Here is a 23,626-nt window from a genome sequence, read left to right on the forward strand (position 1 = left end):
CCTGGCCACAGCCATGATATTTAGTGAACGTCCGCTGCAGATTCTGGCATAGAATCTAGAGCAGAACGTTGCACACAAATGACGGAGTCTTTGCACCTTGGATCCCAGTCCTCACTTGGTATACATCAGGCATCTATCTCGTTTGGTCATTTGGCAGGGCGGGTTGCCAAGGTAACGTGGTCAGCGGCGTAGCCAGAAATCTTTTTTTTTTTTTTTTTTTTTTTTGGGGGGGGGGGGCATCCACTTGACCGGCCCCATATAAACGCAGACGTTTCCGGCTGGGGGGAAGGGTCACGTGCCCTGTGTGCCACCCCTTGGCTACGCCACTGAAGGTGGTGGTACAAGGCTTGATCCATGGAACAGCACGAAATTTTATTCATCTGCGAGGCTTTTCTCCCGGGGAACCTGTACGGCCTTCCTTCGTTGCTTTGTGCTACTTTCAGGCAAATGACAACTTTGAATTCAAGAAAGCACATTGCAACGCCGCAAACGAAGTTTTATCTTGCCTTGCGCCTATGTCGTTATTGAACGGGCACTGGTTATCGTCTTTCCAAGGAAGATAAAAAAAACTGTACGTATAAAAAAGAAAAAGAGACAGCATTAGTGAAGTCACCACTGGACAACGACCTCCCTCATACGGTCGCGGTAACAAGCAAGCTGTCCATTGTGTTTCACTAAAGGCTGTGTTGATTACAGCCACTAACGGCGCATTTTCGTCGAACACCGTCGACTCGAAATCTTAACTTTTAAAAATTACTTGTTTATGCATACTCTCAAACCCATCACTGTTTGTAACAGAAAGGAGAAGTACAAAGCGAAAATCAGCTATACACTTCACAGACAGGGAGAGCGCAAGAAGTCAATTATGTATTTACGCTTGTGAAAATAGGATGGGCGAATATTCGGAATTTCGAACATAAACAGACTACCTTAGTTACGAGGATCGTAATTCAAATCGAGAATTCGACATTCGATTTCTTCAATAATCAATTAGTCGAAGGGATTTGCCAATAGCATGGTGGGTATATTGAAATATATTTACATCTCCACGCAGTGCTCTTGTTTTTGTAGTATAATTTTCAACTTCTTCGAACGCACAAGCATGCGAATGGATTGATATTCGATGCCCGTATATTTTTAACATTAACATCAGGGGTGGATCCAGGATAGCCTCCAGTGGCGGAGGGGGGGGGGGGGGGGGGCGCAGGGTTTTCGCTCTGGATCCGACAGCGATTCACATTTGAATTTGACTCGAATTTCGCTGTTCGAACACCCCTCGCGAAGATTGAACGCGAAAAAAAAAAGAAAGAAATAAGAGACATATTTGTTTTCAACATCTACTAAAGGATCGTAAAATATAAAATCACAGGAACTTTGTTGTCCCGTTGGACCCGCTCTGGTTGTTCAGTGGTAGTGACGTTCCGCTGCAGAGCACGAGGTCGCGGGTTCGCTTCGCGGACGTAGAGGCCGCATCTCGACGAGGCGAAATGCAGAAACGCCCGTGTACTTACAAATTTAGGTGCAAGAAGAACCCTCTTAAAGTGTCCTCTGGTTTGGCGTGGCTCACATACGTGCCCAGCGCTTTGAGACGGCAACAGCATGAAACAGTCGAGCAATAAATATGGTGTCACGTTGGCGTCGGCGCACGGATTCGATGGGCAGTTTTTGCCCCGCATTAATAATCGGCGTCCTCACACATCGGTGTCACAATCGGCGGCGTCGCTCTAAATAGCAACACATCCGCTAACAGCGAACATAAAATGAAGCGAGCGAGACCTCGCTCGGTCAGGAAAGACGCGCGAGCATGTTTGCGCGCATATCAAATGGGCTTTCCAGAGTTTCCGGAAAGACTTTGGCGTTCTTATTTGGCTTTGGAGCGAACGGGGAATATCGGTGAGCGGTTTGAACATCCACTTCAGCCCACTCGGCGCGTACATGTTTGCTTGTGTTCGCTAAACAACGCAACAATGAGATAACCGCGGAGCTTTCGACGGAGGAGGCTTTCCAGAGTCGTTATCTGAAATGCTCGTTCGCGGACTCACCACGCAGAGGGAAGGAATAAAAGTAGATGAAAAGCAAGCACGTTGCGGAACTGACGAGTTATCTCGGAGCTCTTGTACGAGATAAGACTGTCTTTGGATGCGTGACCAGAAAGCCAAGCGTCCTACTTCTCTTATTCAAGGCTAAGTAAAAGAAAAACAACAACAGAGGGAGTTGCAGAGTGGCACCACACTGCCTTGCCTTCACGATAGTGCTACGACAGCGCAAATGTATAGGGAATGCAATACACCACTGATTGCATTATGTATGAACAAAACGTTACTAAGCCCACTCTGTTGCGAAATTAGAGTGTGGGATTTTGTAACGTCCCGTAGCTGCACTGTAGGCCACGCATGAGGATCGCCGTAGTGCGGGGCTCCGGATTAATTTTGCCCGCCTGGGGAAGTTAATCCTAACTGTCACGTTAATGACGAAACGATTACCGCTTTTCGCTCAGGATCTTGTTGTGCCCTTGAGAAAACATTCTGCATTGGATTTTTGGATTTCTAGCTCGTTCTTCCTTCGATTTTTACACTGCCTTGCAGGCCGTGTCGCGCGGTGGTTGAGAGCTCAAGGCATAGGTGCGGGAGACGAGATAGGGTCGATTTATTATCTATCCTATTCGCTTACCTTCCTAAGGAACCTACTGGAGCAATTGCCATCAATAACAGCCTAATTATGTTCACATTAAGACATACGCCACTTCTATAGTTTAGTGGCACGCTTACGCTTCAGCTGAGACGAGTCGCTGAGCTCGCCTCAGCCTCGGGGAAAAAAAAAACAAGTGCCGGTGTAGCGGTCGAAATTCCGGACGCTAATGAAATTCATACATTCGCGCTAAGCAGTATAAGATCTCGACGTCAATTCCATTTCCGGGTGTGACGTCGTACTTTTTTTCTTTTTTACTGAAGTTGTCCCCATGACACACAGATGGCGACGGTTGCCACACGCCGCCATTTTCTTGGCATGCGGGTTCCTGTGGAAGCTTCGCTACCAGTTTACATATACTTTGTATAGTACTCGAGTACACGTGACAGATGAGCGACAGAAAAGTTTCACGTGAAGAATCGTTCTGCTTCTTTCGGTGTCTGATTGGCCGCGAAGCACGCACGCACGCACGCACGCACGCACGCACACGCACACGCACACGCACACGCACACGCACACACACACACACACACACACACACACACACACACACACACACACACACACACACACACACACACACACACACACACACACACACACACACAAATATCCTTCACAGATGCATGCCGATTCGAGCAACTTGTACAGCTAAGACAGCGAAGGTGTATAAGGGAGTTCTCACACCATGCGGAAGTTCTATAAAGGTTCGTTTTTGCCACTGCCCAAATTCTACAGAGAACTTCGCAAACGCTTCTCACTGTGTTGCAATTCATTCGCTATACTCGAGCCTCTTCATATATGCTTCAATATATCTGTGTTTTATGTGTACACTTTCGTTTTTCCTTTAAAAAACAACATTTTAAAAGACGGTACCGCACGATAGTACTCGTAAGAACTGATTAGAAAGAAAATTTAATGTGTATATTTCGGTGTATGCACGAGGGTTGTTCAATAAAGACAGACTGATGCTCTGAAATCTCTATTTCTTAAACATATTCATCGGCCCTTTTATACATTTCTGTATGTTTCCGAGTAAATCAAAAGTACGCGTCCCACCGTTCCTATTAACCTAGATAATACGAGGTATAGATCATTATATTAAGACTGAGGTTAACAGGAAAAAGTGACAATAAGGAATGAGTCAGGCTGGAGCCAACAACCAAGGGGACTTGGTCATTACGATGGGAGATGTCACTCCTTAATTGCGAGTGCACTATATACTTTCGGTGTCGGTGCTAGGTCGGAGGAAACAAGGGCGTGCCCGGCGCTGCGGGCTGTGGAACACACTTGTTGTGTTGTGCAACCATACACGACAAAATCGAGACCACAAGTCTGTGACGAAGTTCACGCACAGACGTGCGTCTCGCTGTCATGCCTGCGCTGTGCCGCGAGGTGGAGCCGCAAAACAGCATAAGCTTCAATTACAAATTTTATTTGGACAATCTCGCCATGTCTCATTAATGTCGTTCTGATAATGCTCCACATATATACACGATCATCTTTCAGCTGAATCTCCTTTACAAGCCCATCAGTGCATTGTACGTATCAGATAAGCCTCCTTTATTTATTATTACAGCGAAGCTGTTAAGGGCTAGGTTCCCCAGGATCGTGTCCGCGTGTAGAAAAATCTATCATCATCAGCACGAGATTTGGCTCTATGTGCGTGGTGGTTTGGCTGCATGTGTGTGGCGGTTTCCCGCCAGTTGTGCCTCAGTACAGGCGTCAAAACGGATGACTGATGGCCCATTGTTATACCCCTCGCCACCGCCGATGCCTCTCTCACAGGTGTCGCGATACTCGGCAGCGGCACGTCCCACCAATCGTTGTGCCCCTTTGTCTCGTGACGTAGAGATCGCGCTAGCGCTGTTATCAGCAGTTGCCCCTTGGATTCGCTATGGGACGGATGCTCGTTTAACCACATCTTCCAGGATCCTGACGTCAGGATCCTGATGATGCCGTGCAGTGTGCCGCGGCTATGAACGCTGTGGCTCATACGTTAGTCTATGACGATGGGGCTGACTTGGCGCAGCAAACGCACTACTTGGCCATCGCGCCGGGCGAGAACAAGACGCCGGTGTCCTTGCTCTTTGACGAACATGCCGAAGGCGCTCAATATAGTCAATAATGAATAAATAAATTCATTCTAGCAATATTCAATATAGCAGACTCATCATAGTCAGAGCTTCGCATGGCTTCCATCTTCACAGTAGTGGAAGGGCTCTGATTTTTTTTTTTCATATCAAGCATATCTTATGCGACATTGTTTGATTTTTTGCTTAGAACATATTGTTTTTCGAAAAATTCGGTATACTCGATTTCTATATCCTAAGGTCATTTTCCCCCCAAAAAAGTTATTCAATTGCGTTAGGAAATTTCGCTATAGAACGTACGCCCCTAAAATTATACAAAGACGTGCGAATAGTGGTTTTTCGAAAGTGATTCGAATACGAATCGATTAATAATGACGTTTAGTCGAATATGCAAGCCGAACAGTGATGGCGCTGAATCAAATACGAATGTAAAAGTTTTCTAACAATTTTCGAACAGTTCGCGATTACCGTGCAAATATTTCGAATAGTTTCACGTTTACGTTTGCTGGCTTCATCCTCCTTTACCCGCCCTGGTGGCATAGCGGCTAGACCGTTGCTCTGCTAAGCAAGAGGTCGTGGGATCAAATCCGGCCACGGCGGCCGCATTTCGATGAGGACGAAATGCAAAAACGCGTGTATGCCGTGCATAGTGCACGTTACAGAACCCCAGGTAGTCAAAATCATTCCGGAGTCCCCCCGCTACGGCGTGCGTCGTATCAAATTGTGGTTTTGGCACGCAGAACTCCAGAATTTAACTTTTAATTTTATCTTTCTCTTACGCCGTCTCGCGATTCGCCAAATAAATTCGTTTGAAAGCCCACTTCTCAGTCACCCTTATGTCAGAGTGGATAATTCGAAAATAACAGTCGAAGGAATATTCGAAATTTCAAATATGAGTTAGTTCAATCGAGCACCGAATGTAAACTTCCATTAGTTGTTCGAAAGTATAGATTATATTTGCACACGCCTAGAAATTAGGCGCTGGGAGACGAATTAACATGCTGTGTCCTGGCCTCTCACGCCGAGTTTGTGAGCTTCCGTCGTTGATGTCATTGCCGTTGTGCAGATAAAGACGTTTCTCTTGGTTGGCAAGAAAGCATTTGGACGGTATTAACTCCTCCTAATTATTTTCCACGCTGCTACTGCTATTATCACGGTGTAGGTATTTTCGGTATGTGCTGACTGATCGCAACTCGACCAAAATATTGTGTCAGAAAATTTCACGATAAAACTATACCTTACAGGCTCTGCGATTTACAGCTCTTCTCGGCCGCTTTTAAGAACACCTTCAGTTTGATCGTCAACTGAAGCCCTCAGCGAGAACCGCGCGAGACAGCATTACACAATAGATTGCGTATCGGTTATGGGATGTGATAGGTCCACTTATGCCGAACAAAGCGCAGGGCGCGATTCGCAATCTTACGCATCCTAGAGTTGTGGAGAAAACCGCCAGTCATCGGGCGTTTCCTTGGAGTTCTATATCAGAACAACGCGCAGGCGGATCGCCGACCAGCTCAGCACGCAGTGGCCGTAAATGTAATAATAATATTGAATGCAGCGCTTTTATCGACGTACAAAGAGAATCGGGATTAATAATGTCGATAGCCGGGTGCAGATCTGAGGAGACAATGCGAGTACAACGACGCTCGCGTTGAAAACAAAGGTCCGCGCAGTGCCAGCTGAACCGCGGTTATTGTATAAGTGACTTCAAACGCGTCCACGTAAGAAAAATAACGAATTATCAGTGTTTCGCAGTGTCATTCCACAGGTTCGACGACACGAAACGACAAAGAATAGGATCGGGATATTTTTTTTTTCAGAACTGAAGCAAGAAACATGGAAATTTGTCACAAGCTGTCATTTGTCACAAGCTGTCACAAACTAGCCAGCTTATCTTAAGGTAAGCTGGCTAGTCTGTGACAGTCCGCGATTCATGTGAAGCACAACATACTATAGAACAAGTAATTGTACAATATAAAAGAGACAGGGGTACCGATTACTGAAAAAAAAAAAAGCGTATCCCCCATAACTCCCATATCCAATAACATCACATGTTGTATGGAAAAAAAAAACTGGTTTTATAAGGAATGCCATATATTTAATATCGGATTATTGGGTATGGGAGTTATGAGATTTTACAATCTTTGATATACTTTATTTTTGTTTGTTTGTTTGTTTGTTTGTTTGTTTGTTTGTTTGTTTGTTTGTTTTATCCCTCCAGTAGGTGCCACTGGCTGAGTGTCCTTATTAAAGAAAAAGTTATGCAAGTTATGCGGCTCTAACCTACGTGCTATAGCGAAGTGTATATAATCAAACGATATAGATGTCATACAACTAAATGCGATGCGTACAACTGTCATTATTGCCATCCATGCAACGTGAAATCTTATGCCATGTTTTTGTACTATACACCGTTCACAAGTTACACTGAAATTCAAACAGCAGTTCATGCGAATGCACAACGTGAGACGCCGACGCATCGATGACACGACGACGGAAGAAGGTCATGTCTGATGTTTGCCGAGGGAAGATTGACGAGGAGAGGTGAACGGCAGAGAGAAGTGCGACGCGAGGGACAGTGGTGAGGTTGACTATACTATTCGCCCGTTTCCTTCCTGCTCCTGTGACCTAATGCAAACTGGCGTGCACGCGCGTGCTTTTCGCGCGCACGTGATTTCTCACGTACTTCGCGACATGACGCGCGCGTCAAAATCTGAAACAACGACTTGGCGCTGGCACGCGAGAAGTGTGCATGCGATCGTATACAGCCTTTTAAGAAGGCTCATCATCATTACGCTCGGCTCATCACAAACATCAGCTGGTTCCTATACCACTCTCAAGAACGGATGCTGCGCGGCAGCTTCAATCGATTGCTCGCCACATCACACTTCAGCGATGGAATTCACCGGGTTTCACCAACTCACGTTTGCACTCTCTTGACCCTAACTTGCGACTTCGCCTACCACCTGGACTCTCCCGTCGTGAAACAACTTTAATCTGTCACATGTGGTTGGGTGTCGCATTTACCAACGCCTATTCGTTCTTAATAGGGATGACCAACAGTGCGGCGTGCAATTTGTGCGGATGCGACGAGACTCTTGAGCACCTTCTGTGTCACTGTCCATCTTTTCACACTCAACGACTTATTCTCCAAGCTAAACTCAACCTGTTAGATAACAGAACGCTCTCGGAAGAAAAGATTCTTGGGTCATGGCCTACGCATTCTTGCATGCAAAAGGCCACAAAAGCCCTTCTGCAGTTCGTGAAGAGTACTGGATTGTACGAATGCTTATGACAGCGGAGATTCTTCTGTGACTGTCGCTGCGAATGACTGACTCCATTTTTTTTCTCTTTTCTCTCTTTATCTATTCTTCCCCTTTCCCCCTCCCCAAGTGCCCGGCAACTACATGCTCAACGAAGCTAAATTTTGGTTAAAGTAGAGTTCAAGGAATTTGGATTTAGGACGTAAAATTTCATTCGTGTACCTTTATTAGTTTTAAACCGCAGCTTCGTAGCTTTAGTACTTTCCCGCAAAAATGGGAAAAAATAAAACCAGAATTCTAAATATTGCTTAATTTCGGCCGCATTATTAAGAAAACTAATAAAGTTACATGAATGAAATTTTGCGTCCTAAATGGAAATTCCTTGAACTCTATCCAAAATTTAGCTTCGTTGAGCATGTAGTTGCCGGGATGTTTACAACAGAAGATTGCGATATTTGTCAATTTTCAAAAGCAGCCTATCCAAAAAGTAAAAATTCAAAATCATTTTGCTACGTCTAGGAACTAGAACATTATGTCCTAAAGCTATAGAGCAAGCCGCAATGCAGTAAGTGCGGTAGTTTCTTCTAAATATGGTCATAAGTGAGACACAGTTCGGAAAAACCATGTATCTCTTGCTTGTTCTTGAACATTTATTTCTAAATCACATTAATCAATTTTCTTATATTATATATAGTTGGAATCTACAAGAATTAAGCTTTTTATGGTTTATCCGACAACTTCATATCCAAAGTAGAAGAGCCGCCACAGTTGCTCCAAAAGTACTGAAAACGGGGGGCTCGTGCCGCCGGAGTGGGACCGCCACCTTAAGCGCTCTTCAGCAACAGGTGTTCGAACCACAGCGTGTAAAGTTTTCATGGCCAAGTGTCAGAACTCTGCGCTGTCGCAGGCAAAGATTTCAACATTACATATGAACCATGAGGCACGACGCACATAAAATACGCACAATGCAAACCATAACGAATACGTTGCAAACGGCGGTGACGCTTAAATATCAAGACTAGCCTACCAATGGTTCTAAGCGCTTTCCACTGCCTGGGTGTTCTCATTACCACGTCACGTACTGAAGTATCGGAAACCTTGTACGCGGTTTTTCCTTGCTAAAGAAGGTACAGCATCAGCAAAGAATGTTGACGAGTATATAGACAGCAGGCTTTGAGAGTACGCATGCTTCTATTGCAAGTGAACTGCAGCTTGCGTTGAAGCTGCTCAACTTATTGAAAGATCAAACCGCGGTCGCATTCCGATGCAGGCGGTATGCAAAAAAAAAAATAATAATAATCGATGTAAGCGAAGCTTTATATGCTGTTTGCATGCATTCCTTGACAGTATTTGGTGGTGATGTTGACGGCATATACGACAGTCGCGATGCGATGTTAAACGTTACGTTGCCTGCACCACTTGTGTTAGTCCACGTATTACACAGAACGCAGAGACACGTGTCATTCATTCACGCATTCCTTTACTGAAGAGAGCCCAAATGAACAATGTTTTCTGACGATGGATTATCTTTCGTCCGTGTCACGTTAGGTGAACTGCCACGAGCGCAGAGGGGTATAGGTTAATCATCCGTTTCCTGTCTGCGTCGGTTGTACCTATTCCCTGCCTCCTCTCTCTCTACTCCCTCTCTAACATTCTCCTATCGCCTCCCTGTACTGTCGTTGCTGGTGCGCGTGAGCACGGAAGCAAGCGCGGCACCTCCTGCAATGCTTTGCATCAACGTTGCGTCCCCAAGAGCGCGCCAGAGGGCATTGTGGCCCCGCTCTACCGAAACTTCATTGACGCCGCCCATCTCGTCTCCTGCACCCTTGCCGTGAGCTCTTATAACCCCCCCCCCCCCCCCCCTTACACACACACACACACGCGCGCGCGCGCGTCGTCCAGGGCAGCAGCAGCAGCAGCAGCAGCAGTGGAAAATTCGAAGGAAGAGGCAAAAGAAGCTGCGCTTTAAAACTATCGTGTACCGTGCTTTGGCTGCATGTTAAAGAATCCCAGCTGGCCAAATTAATCCGGAGCTCCCTACTAAGCCACCTGTGTGTATTTTCAGGACCTTAAACCCCGCAAGTATATTTTTTAAAGCACAGAAAGTAAGGAGAGACGACGGTGGAGCACAGTAGTATAGAACACGGAGGGCAAACGTTTGCACTTGTCCTGTCGTACGTGGCCTCGAACAAGATACTTTGAGGTTTCCGCCCCAACGCGACTTTCGCTCTTTCAGCGCCGCCGCGAAGACATACGGTACGTGCGTCTTGCATTGTGCAGGTAAAAGGTCCATCGACCTGAAGCGCAGAGACCGAGGAGCGACAGACTCGCGCAAACAGGTCCAGCCGGCGATTGCATGCAGCCGAAACCGCTCCTTCACGGTCGGCAAACCGCCATCGACTTTTGTTTCGGGCCTGTGGAGTATGACGAATGTCGACGAGGGCCGCGCAACACAAAACAAGCGGTAGAGCGCAGCGCTGTAGAGGAAGGATAGAAAGACGAGAGGAAACGGCGAATTGCACGTAATCGGTATTTCGGGAGAAGGACGAAGCGCGGCGTCTCTTTAAGACGCGACAAAGCGCGTTCCGATCGACGTCGTACCAAGTCGCGCAACCTGATATAGGGAGGAGTGAGCTGCTTGAGCACGCGCTCACCGCCGCAGCTGTGCGTTGTTCTCGTGTTCGCCATCGCGGAGCCGTGACTATAGCTTGCCAGGCATCTCGGCAAGGGCCACGCAAACACATACCCCTCAAGGCTTCTGCGAGGACTCGTATAACGCACGCCGCGCACAGACTGGATGTTTAGTTGGTTTCATTTTTTTTTCTCTCTCTCTCTCTCTCTCGCAGCGGAGGCGCCAAGAAGAGGAGGCACGTGCTCTCTGAGGGAGGTTGTGAATCCGTTTACATGCCGCCACCGAGCCGGCCATCCCGCGCTGGCTGATAAGGCTGATTGCGGAAACGGGGATGCCCTCTATCTGGACCCGGAGCCCGGCTCTTTATCGGCACCCTGCACCCTGCTCTTTGTTTAGCGATGATCAGTCGGAGAGTGAGGGGAAGTTACGCGTACTTTGCAGCCCTCGCGGCGCTTCTTCGTCCATGACAGTAGGGGACACCACGCCGCCGCCACCATCATGGCTCTCAGGTACGTGATTCTCACCTTCTCTCTTCTCATGCCCCCAGCTAGAGCAATGAGGTGCAATTGCCGCAGCGTCACTATTTTGGCTCCTCTATCAAATATCGAGGGACGATATAGATTAATTTTAGCAGTACACAATCGACGCATTTGCGAATGGCAACAATGCAAGGTGACTTTACTCGATAAGCCAGCTGAAATGTGTACGTATATATAAGCTACAGTTTCAATTATGCACGCACATCGATGCAGACTGTGAGTGGCGGTGCAATAAAGGACTCCAAGTAACTTTCGGAGTTCGCCACAGCACAAGATGATCCGCTATCGCTTTTATATATTTAGTTTCGTATTGATCACCTAGCGGTATGTTAATGCAGTCGATGGGAGCGGCCACGGATTTATGTATTACTGCAGGAGTCACAGCAAGCTTAGCCCATCAAATGTCCATGCTTTTATGGGGCTGCTCGCCTGCTCACAGGCACGTACCAGTCCTGACTTCTCATTTCTTGTATGTCGCACTCTACCGCGCTTTCCACACATTGTCCTCTCTTTTCCCCGTGAAATCTCGAAGTACGAATTACAATATCGCCAGAGAAGCAGCATTTTTTTCCTCTTTTCTTAACCGTACTCCGTTTTGGTCTTCCTAAGCTCTGAGCTTCACAAGGCCGGTCAAGGTGATCTTTTTTTCAATGAGACATTTACTGCACGTTCCTGCTTCACTAGAACCTCTTCTCTCTCTTTTATGCTACGACTGCAGATGATAGCTCCACTTCTATCACGAAACGAAACCACTCTCTCGATCCCTAACCACGTATCGTTAGAATCGCTTGAGCGTGTTCTATTGTTTTCCATTGTTTCTAACACTACCACGCCTATTGATTCCATGGAGTTGTCCCGTATAGCATTGGGCAAGAGAGAGAGAGAGAGAACATAAAAAGTAGCAGTAGCAGTGTGCAAGTGTAAGTGCGCGAAACAAGATCACAAAGTCAACCAGTTTGTTACTCCCTCGGAACTTCGTGTTACCCCGTGCCCCCAACATTCTTTTCTATAATGGAAACCTTCGCAGATTGAGCAGCCCTGCATTAGTCTTGGCGAGAGGTCTGCTGCGGGAGACGCCGCGGTGCTGCCTAGAGCCGTTTCGAGTGCTGGGCTCGCGCCGTGAGGCGTCCTCGGCATCGCTCAAGGAGCGTCTCACCCGCGACCTCGTGCTTCCGGTGCCGAACGGCCAGTTGGCCGGCAAGCAGTGGGGGCCCGACGACGGACAGCCAGTTCTGGCGCTGCACGGCTGGCTGGACAACGCGGCCGTCTTCGAACCGCTGGTGCCCTTCCTCAAGGCCGAGTTCAAGCTGGTGGCCCTCGACCTACCCGGACACGGCCTGTCCTCGCACCTTCCGGCCCGCGGTCACTACACCCTGGACAGCTACGTCGAGAGCGTGCTGTCGGCCGTCGACCACCTCAAGTGGGACACCTTCTCTGTCCTGGGTCATGGCATGGGCGCTGGCATTGGCTACTACCTCGCCGCGCTACAGCCGGACAGGGTTCCTCGGCTTGCGTCCGTCGAGGGATCCTTCCCGGCGACGTGCCCCAGCTTCGAGCCGCACGAGTGCGTGGGTGAAGATGAGGACCATCGCGATTCGTACACCAGGCAGGAGGTCATGGACGTCCTGGCATCGAGAGGACACAGCGCCGCCTCGGCGGAGCTGCTCATGGCAAGGGGCTGCACGCGCGTGTTCGGAGACCGCTACGTGTTCACGACCGACCGCCGATTGAGGCACGCGCGGCCGCAGGGGCTCTACCCGGGCGTCTTCGACAGGACGCTTCCGCGCTACAGAAACAACCTGTTGGTGCTGCAGCGGGACTGCAGGCTCTCGGATGGCGCAAGGCCGCACCTGGACGCCCTGGAGGCGATCGTGCGCTGCCTCGGTGCCGAACAATGCTCGCGCTTCAGCTACGTCGTGCTGGAGAGCGAGAACAACGGGCACGTGACTGATCCGGACACGGTGGCGCGCAGGGTGAACGACTTCATGTGCACATGAACAAACTTTGCACCAAGAGGGTCTGGTGCATGACGACACAGTTCTTTTTTTCTTTTTCCTGATCAGGGAAGAACTATAAGTTATAACATATTGGGGGGATCCTATCCCGCGGTATGCAAGCCATGGAGAAAGGAAAGTTAAGAAGAAGTGTAGTTTGGAATTATTCAAGCATATATACATGTATATATAGTCAATACGAAAGAGGTAATAATCACAATGGCGTGGCTTACTGGCGCCTTGGGAAGAAAATTGTACAAATGACGGCCGCATGACGTCATAGGAATTATCATCACGTGACAGTTTCGAAGCGCAGTCATAAAATTAAGCAGAAGCATTGCGTCAACGTCGTACAAATGGCGAGCAGCGTCGGTGTCAAATGAACATGGCTTATGAAGGCATGGAGCCACGGTCACTATTCTTTTTTTTTTTTTTTTTTTTGCGTCTACGTGATACGGACAGGCACATGGTCAATTCACCGTGCCACTGTCCGTGCGCGCAGACGCCTTTTATCTCCTCTCTGTTATAACTCTATAGTAATTTAGTCCAAAGACACTCAGGTCCCGACACAGTAAGGATGGTACTTGATACTTAAGTATCAAACGATAACGCAGGAATAGAAGGGTTACAGCAATTTCATCACTGATAACTATACAGTGATCGTGAATGAAACAAAAAAGGAACGGTCGCACGTATATCGCAAGTGCATGTTAATATGTATAGAAAAACGTATATTCTAGACGAGGGCAAACACAATCGTTCATAACTATGTGTTGTACATATAGCATATTGTAGATTTACTCATATCTTCGCGTAGGTGTATATGGTATCATTTGTGTGTTCTTGCGTTTTAAACGAGCCGCAGCACCGCTGAAATGTGAGAGGTGCCATGCGTGCTCTTCCCGAATGCCTTAGAGAAAGAACTCGTTTTCAGGCCAATAAAATTTCTTTACTGACGGAGTGCTTATCGGTGCCTGTGTCTGTGTTTCTGAGATGGCGATGTCGGTCAAAGCTCTGTAGCTGTTGACAGTGCTGGTTATCTGACATTCCTGTCATAAAGCAGCGGTCTGTAAACGCTGTCGTCACTGCAAAAAGCGCTGACAAAGGCCCTTCGTGAGAGCGTTTCATTTGCCCTTTTTGTTCGTTTACCCTGTACACCGTGCATGTGTGAACGTTTTTTTTTTTCTTTCCACGATGGCACTGATATGGCTCTCTCCAGTCTATCGGGCACATGCATGAAACTCTCCCAGGTGTACATCTTAGATAACAATGCGAGGCAGTAAATGCGTCGGAATGATAAGGCAGTCTGATATTTCTTTATGACCGTGCCATATGCATGGTAAAATAAGACCATGGTGGTAAAATAGTGTACACGTGCACAGGACTATCTGCAGCTATAAAATACTACCTTCGTAGCTCACAATTTGTTTTGATGCGAAAGCATCAAACGGCCCATTCAGCGAAAAAGCCGGCGTCTATCGTCTAGAGCAGCGAAACGGCACCAAAATTCCCAATGGCTGCGACGCCACGCCACGTGCGCGCCTCGGCGGAGCAGAGCGGCGCGGCAGATGTGTGAGGGGAGAGGGCATCGCCGCGACGCCACGTCACCCTGGCTCTCGCATTCGGAAGCCTGTGTTACCCGCGCGTTCCTTGTCCGCGCAGGCACTCGCCTGCGTTCTAACTTTGCCTCGCTAATCGCTATAAAGAAATTAAGGTATAAAAAACTGAATTCGAAAGGAAATTCGAAATAATTTCGAAATGAAAAACGCTGGTAGCCAGGAACAGGTTACAAGCCGCCGCCCTACAAACATTATAGAAAGATGGTGGGGCGTAAAAGTATCCGCTTGGCGTTGAAGTGCTGGTACCCGTTCTCGCCAGAAATGTGCGCTAAGCTTATACGCATCAAAAGAACACCAATACATCTAGCTGGCACTGTTGTCCATTCTATACCAGCATAATGAGTCGTCGTACATCCCCATAAACCAAACAAAAGACGAGCTTTTTGATCAATTTATCTGGGCCCTAGAAGCCATACGAAAATTTTCACTCAGTGATAAAAATTTGGCAATACTCGGTTTCTCTGAGCAGGAAAAGGCAATATCATCTGCTTAAGATAATGCTTTGAGAGAGAGAGGGAAGCAACTTTATTTCATCAAGGGATCCCCGCACGACCACACTGTACTACACGTTTGTGAGTTCATGCAGTTCCATGACGTGGGCGGCCCGGTAAGTGGCGATCTTCTGCTTGGCCGGGTCCGTCGAGCGCAGCAGGGTCTCCCATTCCTCCCAGGTGGTCAGGAGCTCCTGGTCCCACGAGGGAGGGTACGCCGGGCATTCAAGAAGAATGTGGATAGGGTAGCGTGGGGGTGGGTGCATTGAGCACAGGAGGGGGTGTACGCTCCAGGGTGGATGCGGGAGAGGAAGTAGGGGGAGGGAAGGGTGCGGGTCTGAAGGCGGCGCCATAATATTTGGTGATAATAGTCAAGGGATTGGTGGCGTGGGTGTATAGCTAAGCCAATACTTTGAGTTCGTTGCCAAAAAATATTAATACCATGAATCTCACTGCACTTTAGAATGTTTATACACAATTTCTCTAAATAAAGGGCAAAAAGAAGTGGCGATAATGGACAACCCTGTTTTACAGAGGAAAGGATAGACACCGGCTCGGACGTACTACCATTGACAATGGTATTGATGGAACAGTTAGCGTAGCACATGCGAACACCTTTGTAAACAACGGAGCCAACATTAACGTATTTTAAACGTTTGAAGAGGAAGGCGTGGTTCACTCGATCAAATGTTTGTGCTAAATCGATCTGATGCAGTGCAATATGGTCACTGTGGGAAGAGCAATGCTGAAGAGCTTTTCGGACTAGAAGTAAGTTTGTACGTATGGAACAGCCTTTCATTACCTTAATCCCTAAAAGTAGTGACAAAAAAAAAAAAAAAACAGCGCTGCGGAGGCAACCGTGTTGCGAAAATTACAGACAAACACCTACATAAATCTGCATACAGAGACATATGCCCGTGGTGTGGAGCAACACCAACACTCTTTCACATCACGTGGAAGTGTGCAGAACACGGAGAAGAACACGAAACAAACGGCACACGTTAGAATCAAGTCCTTCAAGATCGTGGAAACGGAATACGAGGTGAACGCATACGAGACGGCACCACATGCAACGTGCAAAGGGGTCATCAGAAGAGTGGACATCAGGGATACGCAAGCTATAATAACAAGGAACATCGTGCATGACTTGAACCCACTTGCGCTGGCTGCCAAGCGCATCAAGACTTCCGGTTCGGTCATAGTACTTTTGACGGACTCAAAGTGCCCAATTTTGTTAGATACGGGTCCACTCTAGTGAGATGCTACCTATTCAGGAAGCAATTTGACGTTTGCTATACCTGCGGAAGGGTAGGGCACCGCTCAGATGTGTGCCCGACACCAGACTTTGTTCAATGTAGAGGATGTGGGATTGTTAACCCAGGAGAGGAACACGTGTGCGTGCCTCAGTGTAAATTCTGTGAAGGGGATCATCCAACTGGTGACAAGTCATGTAGGCAAAGATTCCACATCCCGTACGTTGTACGACTTCGTCGGAGAGAACGCAACAGATCCCGGTCGATAACGAGGGCGCCTTTGGAGGAGCTGCAGCCGGTGCCCCACCATCACCCGAGCACCAGGGGGCGCTCACGCTCCAGGAGCCGCACTAGATCCAGGCGTCGTTCGCAATCCAGGGAAGGAAGCCGTTCGCAATCCAGGGAAAGAAGCCGTTCCAAGTCAAGGGAAGCTCAGGTGCGCTTCGAGGAAAGGGGCTCAGCACCTGGTGGCAAGAAGACACCTGAGACCGCCTGGGCCGACAAAGTTAAAGGTACGGTGAGGGTCGCTAGGGACGTCACGGCGGCGGTGGCTGGAAGCAATGATGCCAGAATAGAGCAATTGATTAAGGAAGTAACGTCTTTAAGAAAAGCAAATGAAGAATTGACAAGACAGGTAGTAGAACTTCGAAAGAAAGCGCAGCAGAACCATGCTAGTGTAGCAGTAGCTAGACCTGTAATCCAAAGCAACGATCCAGGGGAAGAAGATAGCTCCCCTGCCCCTAAAAAGCGGGCGGTGAGCTCCGAGGATGACTCAGTCTTTTCGGCCCTCAATGAAATTAAAGAGGCAATTAAAGCGATAAGAGAGACAACGGAAAAGACTAACTTTAAAGTAGACAAATTATGGAAATGGAGGCTAACGGCGGAAAAACGACTTAGGAAAATTGAGGCGCGAGGCGATGGCGATGACGATGAGTATTTGCCATCAGAGGTGGAGAGTGTAAAGTCGCTCCCTGGAACGTCAGGAGCCATCACAAAGAGGACATTAACAGGTAATAGGAAGGCGGACTCATCCAATAATCATGGACAGTAATCATGGATTCACTGTGTGGCAATGGAACTGTCGCGGATTCCAACACAAAAAGGCACCACTGCGACAGTTAATCAAATCATCTGGGGCTAGGCCAAAGGTAATTATGTTGCAGGAAACCTTAGCGGATGAAGTCAAGCTTACTGGGTACAACACGACATGTAGGGGCAAAGAAACAGGGAGGGGATTGGCAACCCTCATTGATAAAAAGCTACCATACATAGAGCACAACATTCACCTTAGACATTCCAAAATTGAATGTATTTTAGTAGAAATAGTACTCAAAAGGAATAGAGGCAAGGCGCAAAGCATTTTCTGTCTGAACATTTACAGCAGTCCCAAGGACATGAGACAGAGCTTTAGAGCACTCTTCAACAAGGCACTTTCGGTTGCCAAAACTGCCCCGCTCATTATTGGAGGGGACTTTAATGCCCCCTATCACACATGGGGATATAGCTGGAATACAAAAAAAGGAGAAGGGCTGTGGAGCCTTGCCGTAGATCTGGGGCTATGCCTGATCACTGATCCAGCATATCCCACCCGTTGTGGCACGTCCACATGCAGGGACTCCACACCTGATCTCACTTTCGTTAACAACTCAAGAGGAGCTAGTTGGGAAAATTCGAATATGGATCTCGGCAGCGATCATTATATCTTACATATAACCATAGGCATGCCGAGGCAGGAAGCTAGATTCTTCAAGTGCACAGACTGGGACCTTTTCAGGAAAGTCAGAGCAAAAAGAAGGGAAATGGGAACATTAGGGGCTGAGAAAGAGCCCTTTCAGATATGGGTCAACCAGCTCAGAGAGGACGTCAAAGAGGCCACTAAAGAAATTAAGACAGAGGAAAGCGTTGAGATTATGGATAGCAGGCTGGCGCACTTGATTGAGGCCAAACAATCTATAGTACAAAGATGGAGAACGCAAAGACTCAACAGAAGGCTTAGGAAGAAGATAGCGCAACTAAATAAGCAGATTGAGGAGCACTCGAAGACACTCGCAAAGCAGCAATGGGACGAGATCTGCAACTCTGCTGATGGTAGGATTAAACACGGGGGTAACTGGAATCTCCTCAAGCACTTACTTAACGAAAATGAAACAAGGGTGAAGAAAAGAACAGCAATAGCTAAGTTGGTTCATCAAGAAATTCGGGATAGAACTCAGGAGGAAATCATGGATCGATTGGCTGCCAAATATCTCCCGCTTAAGGGACCGAACGATGGTGATGAGTGCTATGAATATTCCGGTGGGATATGTGAGGAAATGGACCGCGACTTTTCGGAGAGCGAAATCAGGACGGCTCTCCACAGTCTTCACGGTAGGTCGGCGGCGGGATCCGACGGAATAACTAACAAGATCCTTAGGAATCTGGATGATGAATCAATCACTTATCTAACTGACCACTTCAATGAACTCTGGAAAAAAGGGGTATATCCGGATGAATGGAGGGTGGCCAACACTATCCTCATACCAAAACCAGGTAAACAGCTCACTCTAGACAACCTCCATCCTATTTCGCTAACATCATGTCTAGGTAAGGCTATGGAACACGTTATTCTCAATCGACTCACGAAATACGTTGAACAAAACGACATTTTACCGTACAACTTAATCGGCTTTCGCCCTGGGCTGTCGACTCAGGACGCTATACTCCTGATCAAACACCAGCTCGTACAGGCCAGCCCAGCACACACGAGAGCGCTCTTGGGTTTGGACGTTGAAAAAGCCTTTGACTGCATATATCATAAGGCCATACTTGACGTTATCTCTGCGATGGGGCTAGGCAAGAGATTTTTTAACGTGGTTAAGGACTTTCTCGGAAATAGGTCTGCACACCTCATGTTGGGGGAGCTTAAGTCTGAGGCAAAGAACTTGGGAAATAGGGGCACCCCGCAAGGAGCAGTACTCTCGCCCATGCTATTTAATTTAGCAATGTCTAGGGTTGCCAGAAATTTGGAGAAAATTGAGGATATACATTACGTGATATATGCTGACGACATAACCATATGGAGTGCCAAAGGTAACGTAGGACAGACGGAGACCAGATTACAGGAAAGTGTATATATTGTAGAGAATACACTGAAAGATATGGGGCTGAAATGTTCGGCAGTCAAATCGGAACTTTTGGTTTTGAAACATCGTAGAAGAGGTCGAAAACCAAGAGGTTACATCCCGACAGACGAGCCCAGAGTGAACTTACACACTCACGAAGGAACTACAATCAGGCTAGTCGAAGGAATCAAAGTTCTTGGATTCTACATAGAAGCGAATAATGCGAACTATAGAACAATACAGCATATCTCAAATAAAACCGATGAAGTAATTAGGCTACTAAGGAGAATTACCAATAGACACAGAGGCCTGGGGGAAGACAGTGCTTTGAGGCTAGTTCATGCTTTTGCTCTCTGTCATTTCACCTATGTTGCTGGATTATTCAAATGGACGCAGGTAGAACTTAACAAACTTAACACGATGATTAGGAAGCTCATTAAAGCTACCCTAGGAATACCGATTAACACTGCAACCGAGAGATTGATGAGTCTAGGGGTGCACAACACAATAGAGGAAATTGCGGAGGCTCAGCAGCTTGCGCAACAGGAAAGATTGGCAAAAACACGAGCCGGCAGGAATATACTACAGGCAATAGGGGCAGAGCTAAATAGGTCAAGGCGCCCACTGGAGGATGAAGTGGAGTTGCGAGCTGAGATTAGGGATCTGATTAGAACCACCCCTCTCCCTAGAAACATGCATCCAGAGCACAATATCAAAAGGAGAAAGGCAAGAGCTAAAGCACTCTTGCGGGAGATACAACAGCAGAATCAAGAGGCGGCTTTCGTAGATGCTGCCTGGGTGACAGGGAAAGAAGCATATACTGCCGTAGTAGCAAACATTCAAGGGAAGGTGCAAGATGCCATCACTGTATTTACCAAAGATTCCATGGTGGCGGAGCAAGTGGCAATTGCTCTAGCCATCAGGAACAATAAATGGACTTTTATTTACAGCGATTCGAAAGCTGCTATAAAGGGTTTCGATAAAGGCTACGTGGCCGCGGTTGCAGCTAAACTTATTGAAAACACTATGAGTATGAGAACTGAAATCCAATGGTTTCCTGCGCATATGGGAGAAGTGGACGAGACCCGGGCTAACCTCAATGAGGTTACTCATGACTTGGCACGAGGACTTGCTAGCCGTGACAGTCACAACCGAGCCGTCCACCACCAGGCCGGGGAATTTATTAACATATAACGAGATTACTAAACACTACTATCTAGGACGCAGACAATTTCCATTGCCACATTCAAAGCTGAACAGGGCTCAGGCAGTTTCAATGAGACTATTACAAACAGGAACTTATCCCACGCCGTACCACCTTGATAAAATGTATCCAGAAAGAGAGGTCAAGAAAGATTGTCATGCGTGTAATGGCATCATTGGGATCAGACACATGCTCGCGGGATGCCCTGCGACTCTCACCAACCCTGAAGAAGAATGGCTCCATTGGAAGAAGATGCTAGAGAGTTCATCTTTTCAAGATCAGCTACGGGCTGTCCAGAGGGCCCACGATGTCGCTGAAGGGCTGGGCCTAACGGTGCCATCGTGGGAGCGGCCCGCCTCGACTTGAAATAGTCGAGCCTCAGGACTTTTGTAAATAAAAAGTTTTTACACACACACATGGATACGAATGGGAGGCGCTGCTGTCTAGCCCGGCCCTGGAAGATCAGCTACGACTGATGCAACGAGCTGAGCGGATTAGTGTGGCCTTGGAATAGGGGCAACACCCTGCTGGACAAACTCCGTTTTTCACCCCCTACCCCCTCTGAGGGACTGGCGTAGGAGCCCGTCCGGTTTCTGAATATAATAAAGTTTTACTACTACTACTGAGGTCTGTAGAATGCTATAGACCCATTACACTGACGAATGTAGACTACAAAATGTATGCAAAGCTCTTGTCTAATCGACTCCAGTATGCAATGTCATTACTTATTGGACCTCACCAGACTTACTGATTAAAATGGGCTAAAATGTGTTAATTAAAATTAGAACTCTACTTCATGACATCATGCTACTTGGACCGAAGTTCCCATTGCCAACCCCGGCGTGACGTCAGCGGTGACGTCAAAATCACCGCAGCTTACTCGGGAGCGTCCCCATTAGATTCTATGGCAGTCGGGCAATGTTCAAGTTGCACTAATATTGGGATCGCGTTAACAACGTGATCATATTTCTCTTAGCACAATGCCGCTATCGGGCGTTGTGCACAATATTAACCATCAGCGTTCAGTGCGAGGCGCGCGCGCCCCGAACGTTGCATGATGAAACAATAGACCCTCACGACTCTTGCAGGTGTCCGATGCACTGATGGTTTAATAGATGTGGTGCTATAGACTCAGAGTCGAAGATGCCCAGCTTCGATGAGTATAATAAGCACTTACCCTACTATGAAACGAAGAGCGTTGCGGAAGTGGGCTTCCCCTGACAATGCTTTTCATTGCGGTAAAGCCAGCTCTGGCGAACTAGCACACGTTGAGAAAGACGTGAAATTTCAGGAAAGGCAGATACGTCAGCGTGACGGAAGTGTCTATTAGCTTGTTACAGTGTGCGGAAGAAGAGGAGTGAAGATGCCTATAAAGAGTTGCTTACGTTGATGGACGTTCTCACGAGCTCTGCTCCCGCGCTGACACTCACGAAGCCGGTTCGAGGTTGGCATATGCACTGACTGTACCTTTTTCTTTTCTTTGTATTTTTGCTGATCTTGAAAGAATTTCTTTAAGAAAAATATAATGTGACGGCGCAATTTGTCCTTTTCAGGTGTCTTATGTTAGAGGCGGACGTACATTACTTGCGCAACAGATCGAAATTTTTAGTTTGCAAATTAAACAGATTCACTGAGTAAAACGTTATTTATCAACTTTAGAACGCGTGTTGTAATAGAAATGAAGCCGGATAATAATGGTCGCAAAACCAGTGCCAATATATGGGACGGAAACTCGTAACAAATAAGCTTGAGAAGGAGCTTTAGACAGCGCAATGAGCTATGGAACTAAAAATGATACGTGTAAGGTTAGAGGGTCCTGAACCACCTCTATAGGGCTTGGTGAAAAAAATAGTCCGCGGATAGCATATATGCCGCTGTGAACACCTCGGCTAAATTTTGCAGTCGTGCACTGCGCGTGGAGCTCGCAAACAGACCGCGACATCACCTTTCTCTCAAACGCTCTCTTTTCAACAGAAGCCTGCTCCTCGCTCTTTTCGGGCTGCTTTATTTTGTAATGAGAGGCTTTGAGAGGCTGTGTTAGACCGCACTGCCTTCGCCCATGTTTTTCGTCACAGGAACGTTATTCTTTCAAAGGGGGCGAAGTCCGCCTATAATGCTATCGCATTGTGGCAGAAACCATCTAAGATGATTGTCAGCCAGCGATAGCTTTCTTATGTAATCTTCTGCACATCCTCATGCCATCCATGAATTACCAAACCTTATGGGCATACCAGCAGGCACGCGGTGTGGGAATCTCGCTGCCAGCCACAATGCCAAATGATACCACGACGTAGCATATCTTGTTGTAACCACATCACCCCAGTTGAAAAGCGACTCCCACTTTCGCTCGTACCCTAGCTGCAACTTTGTTGCAATGGCTATATCCATCAGGCGGCAGCGCTCGACGCGGAAGTGTCTGTTGTGGACTTTAATGCGGATGGGGAGCTCGCAGCTGGCGCGCGCTAGGGTGCCTCGATGTCTTTCTCGCCCGCAGCTCCGTGAGGGAGAGGAGGTGCGCATTGAAGAACAGCAACAACTTAATTGATGAATAAAACGCTCAATGGGTGAAGCCCCTACACAATGGCCCCACTGGCTTCCTCGCGCCGTCTTGCTTATCGGATGACGACCCTTTGGACCTCTTCCTGTGAACTGAGCAGCGCCGCCTCCCATTGTGTGTGCTCCGTAATTTCTGTGATTGTATTTTGTGCATGTGCCATGCATGCCCATGAGATGTGGTCTAGGGTTGGCG

General features: G+C 47.6%; 1 protein-coding gene across 2 annotated transcripts in view; it reads left to right on the top strand.

The window, feature by feature from the left end:
* The window catches only part of LOC119442543 (serine hydrolase-like protein), a 31,731-nt gene extending 17,559 nt beyond the window's left edge, over positions 1 to 14,172 (top strand). The window contains exons 1-3 of one of the 2 annotated variants that reach the window (XM_049662228.1): positions 9,744 to 9,875; positions 10,891 to 11,185; positions 12,243 to 14,172. In XM_049662228.1, the coding sequence (XP_049518185.1) occupies positions 11,175 to 11,185; positions 12,243 to 13,212 (981 nt within the window). In that variant the 5' untranslated portion in view covers positions 9,744 to 9,875; positions 10,891 to 11,174 and the 3' untranslated portion in view covers positions 13,213 to 14,172. Of the gene's footprint in view, positions 1 to 9,743; positions 9,876 to 10,890; positions 11,186 to 12,242 lie in introns of those variants that run through there. The other variant, XM_037707455.2, reaches the window with a different exon arrangement.
* The last annotated feature ends 9,454 nt before the right edge of the window (positions 14,173 to 23,626 follow it).

This window comes from Dermacentor silvarum, chromosome 2, assembly GCF_013339745.2.
Source record: "Dermacentor silvarum isolate Dsil-2018 chromosome 2, BIME_Dsil_1.4, whole genome shotgun sequence".
Lineage (NCBI taxonomy): Eukaryota > Metazoa > Arthropoda > Arachnida > Ixodida > Ixodidae > Dermacentor > Dermacentor silvarum.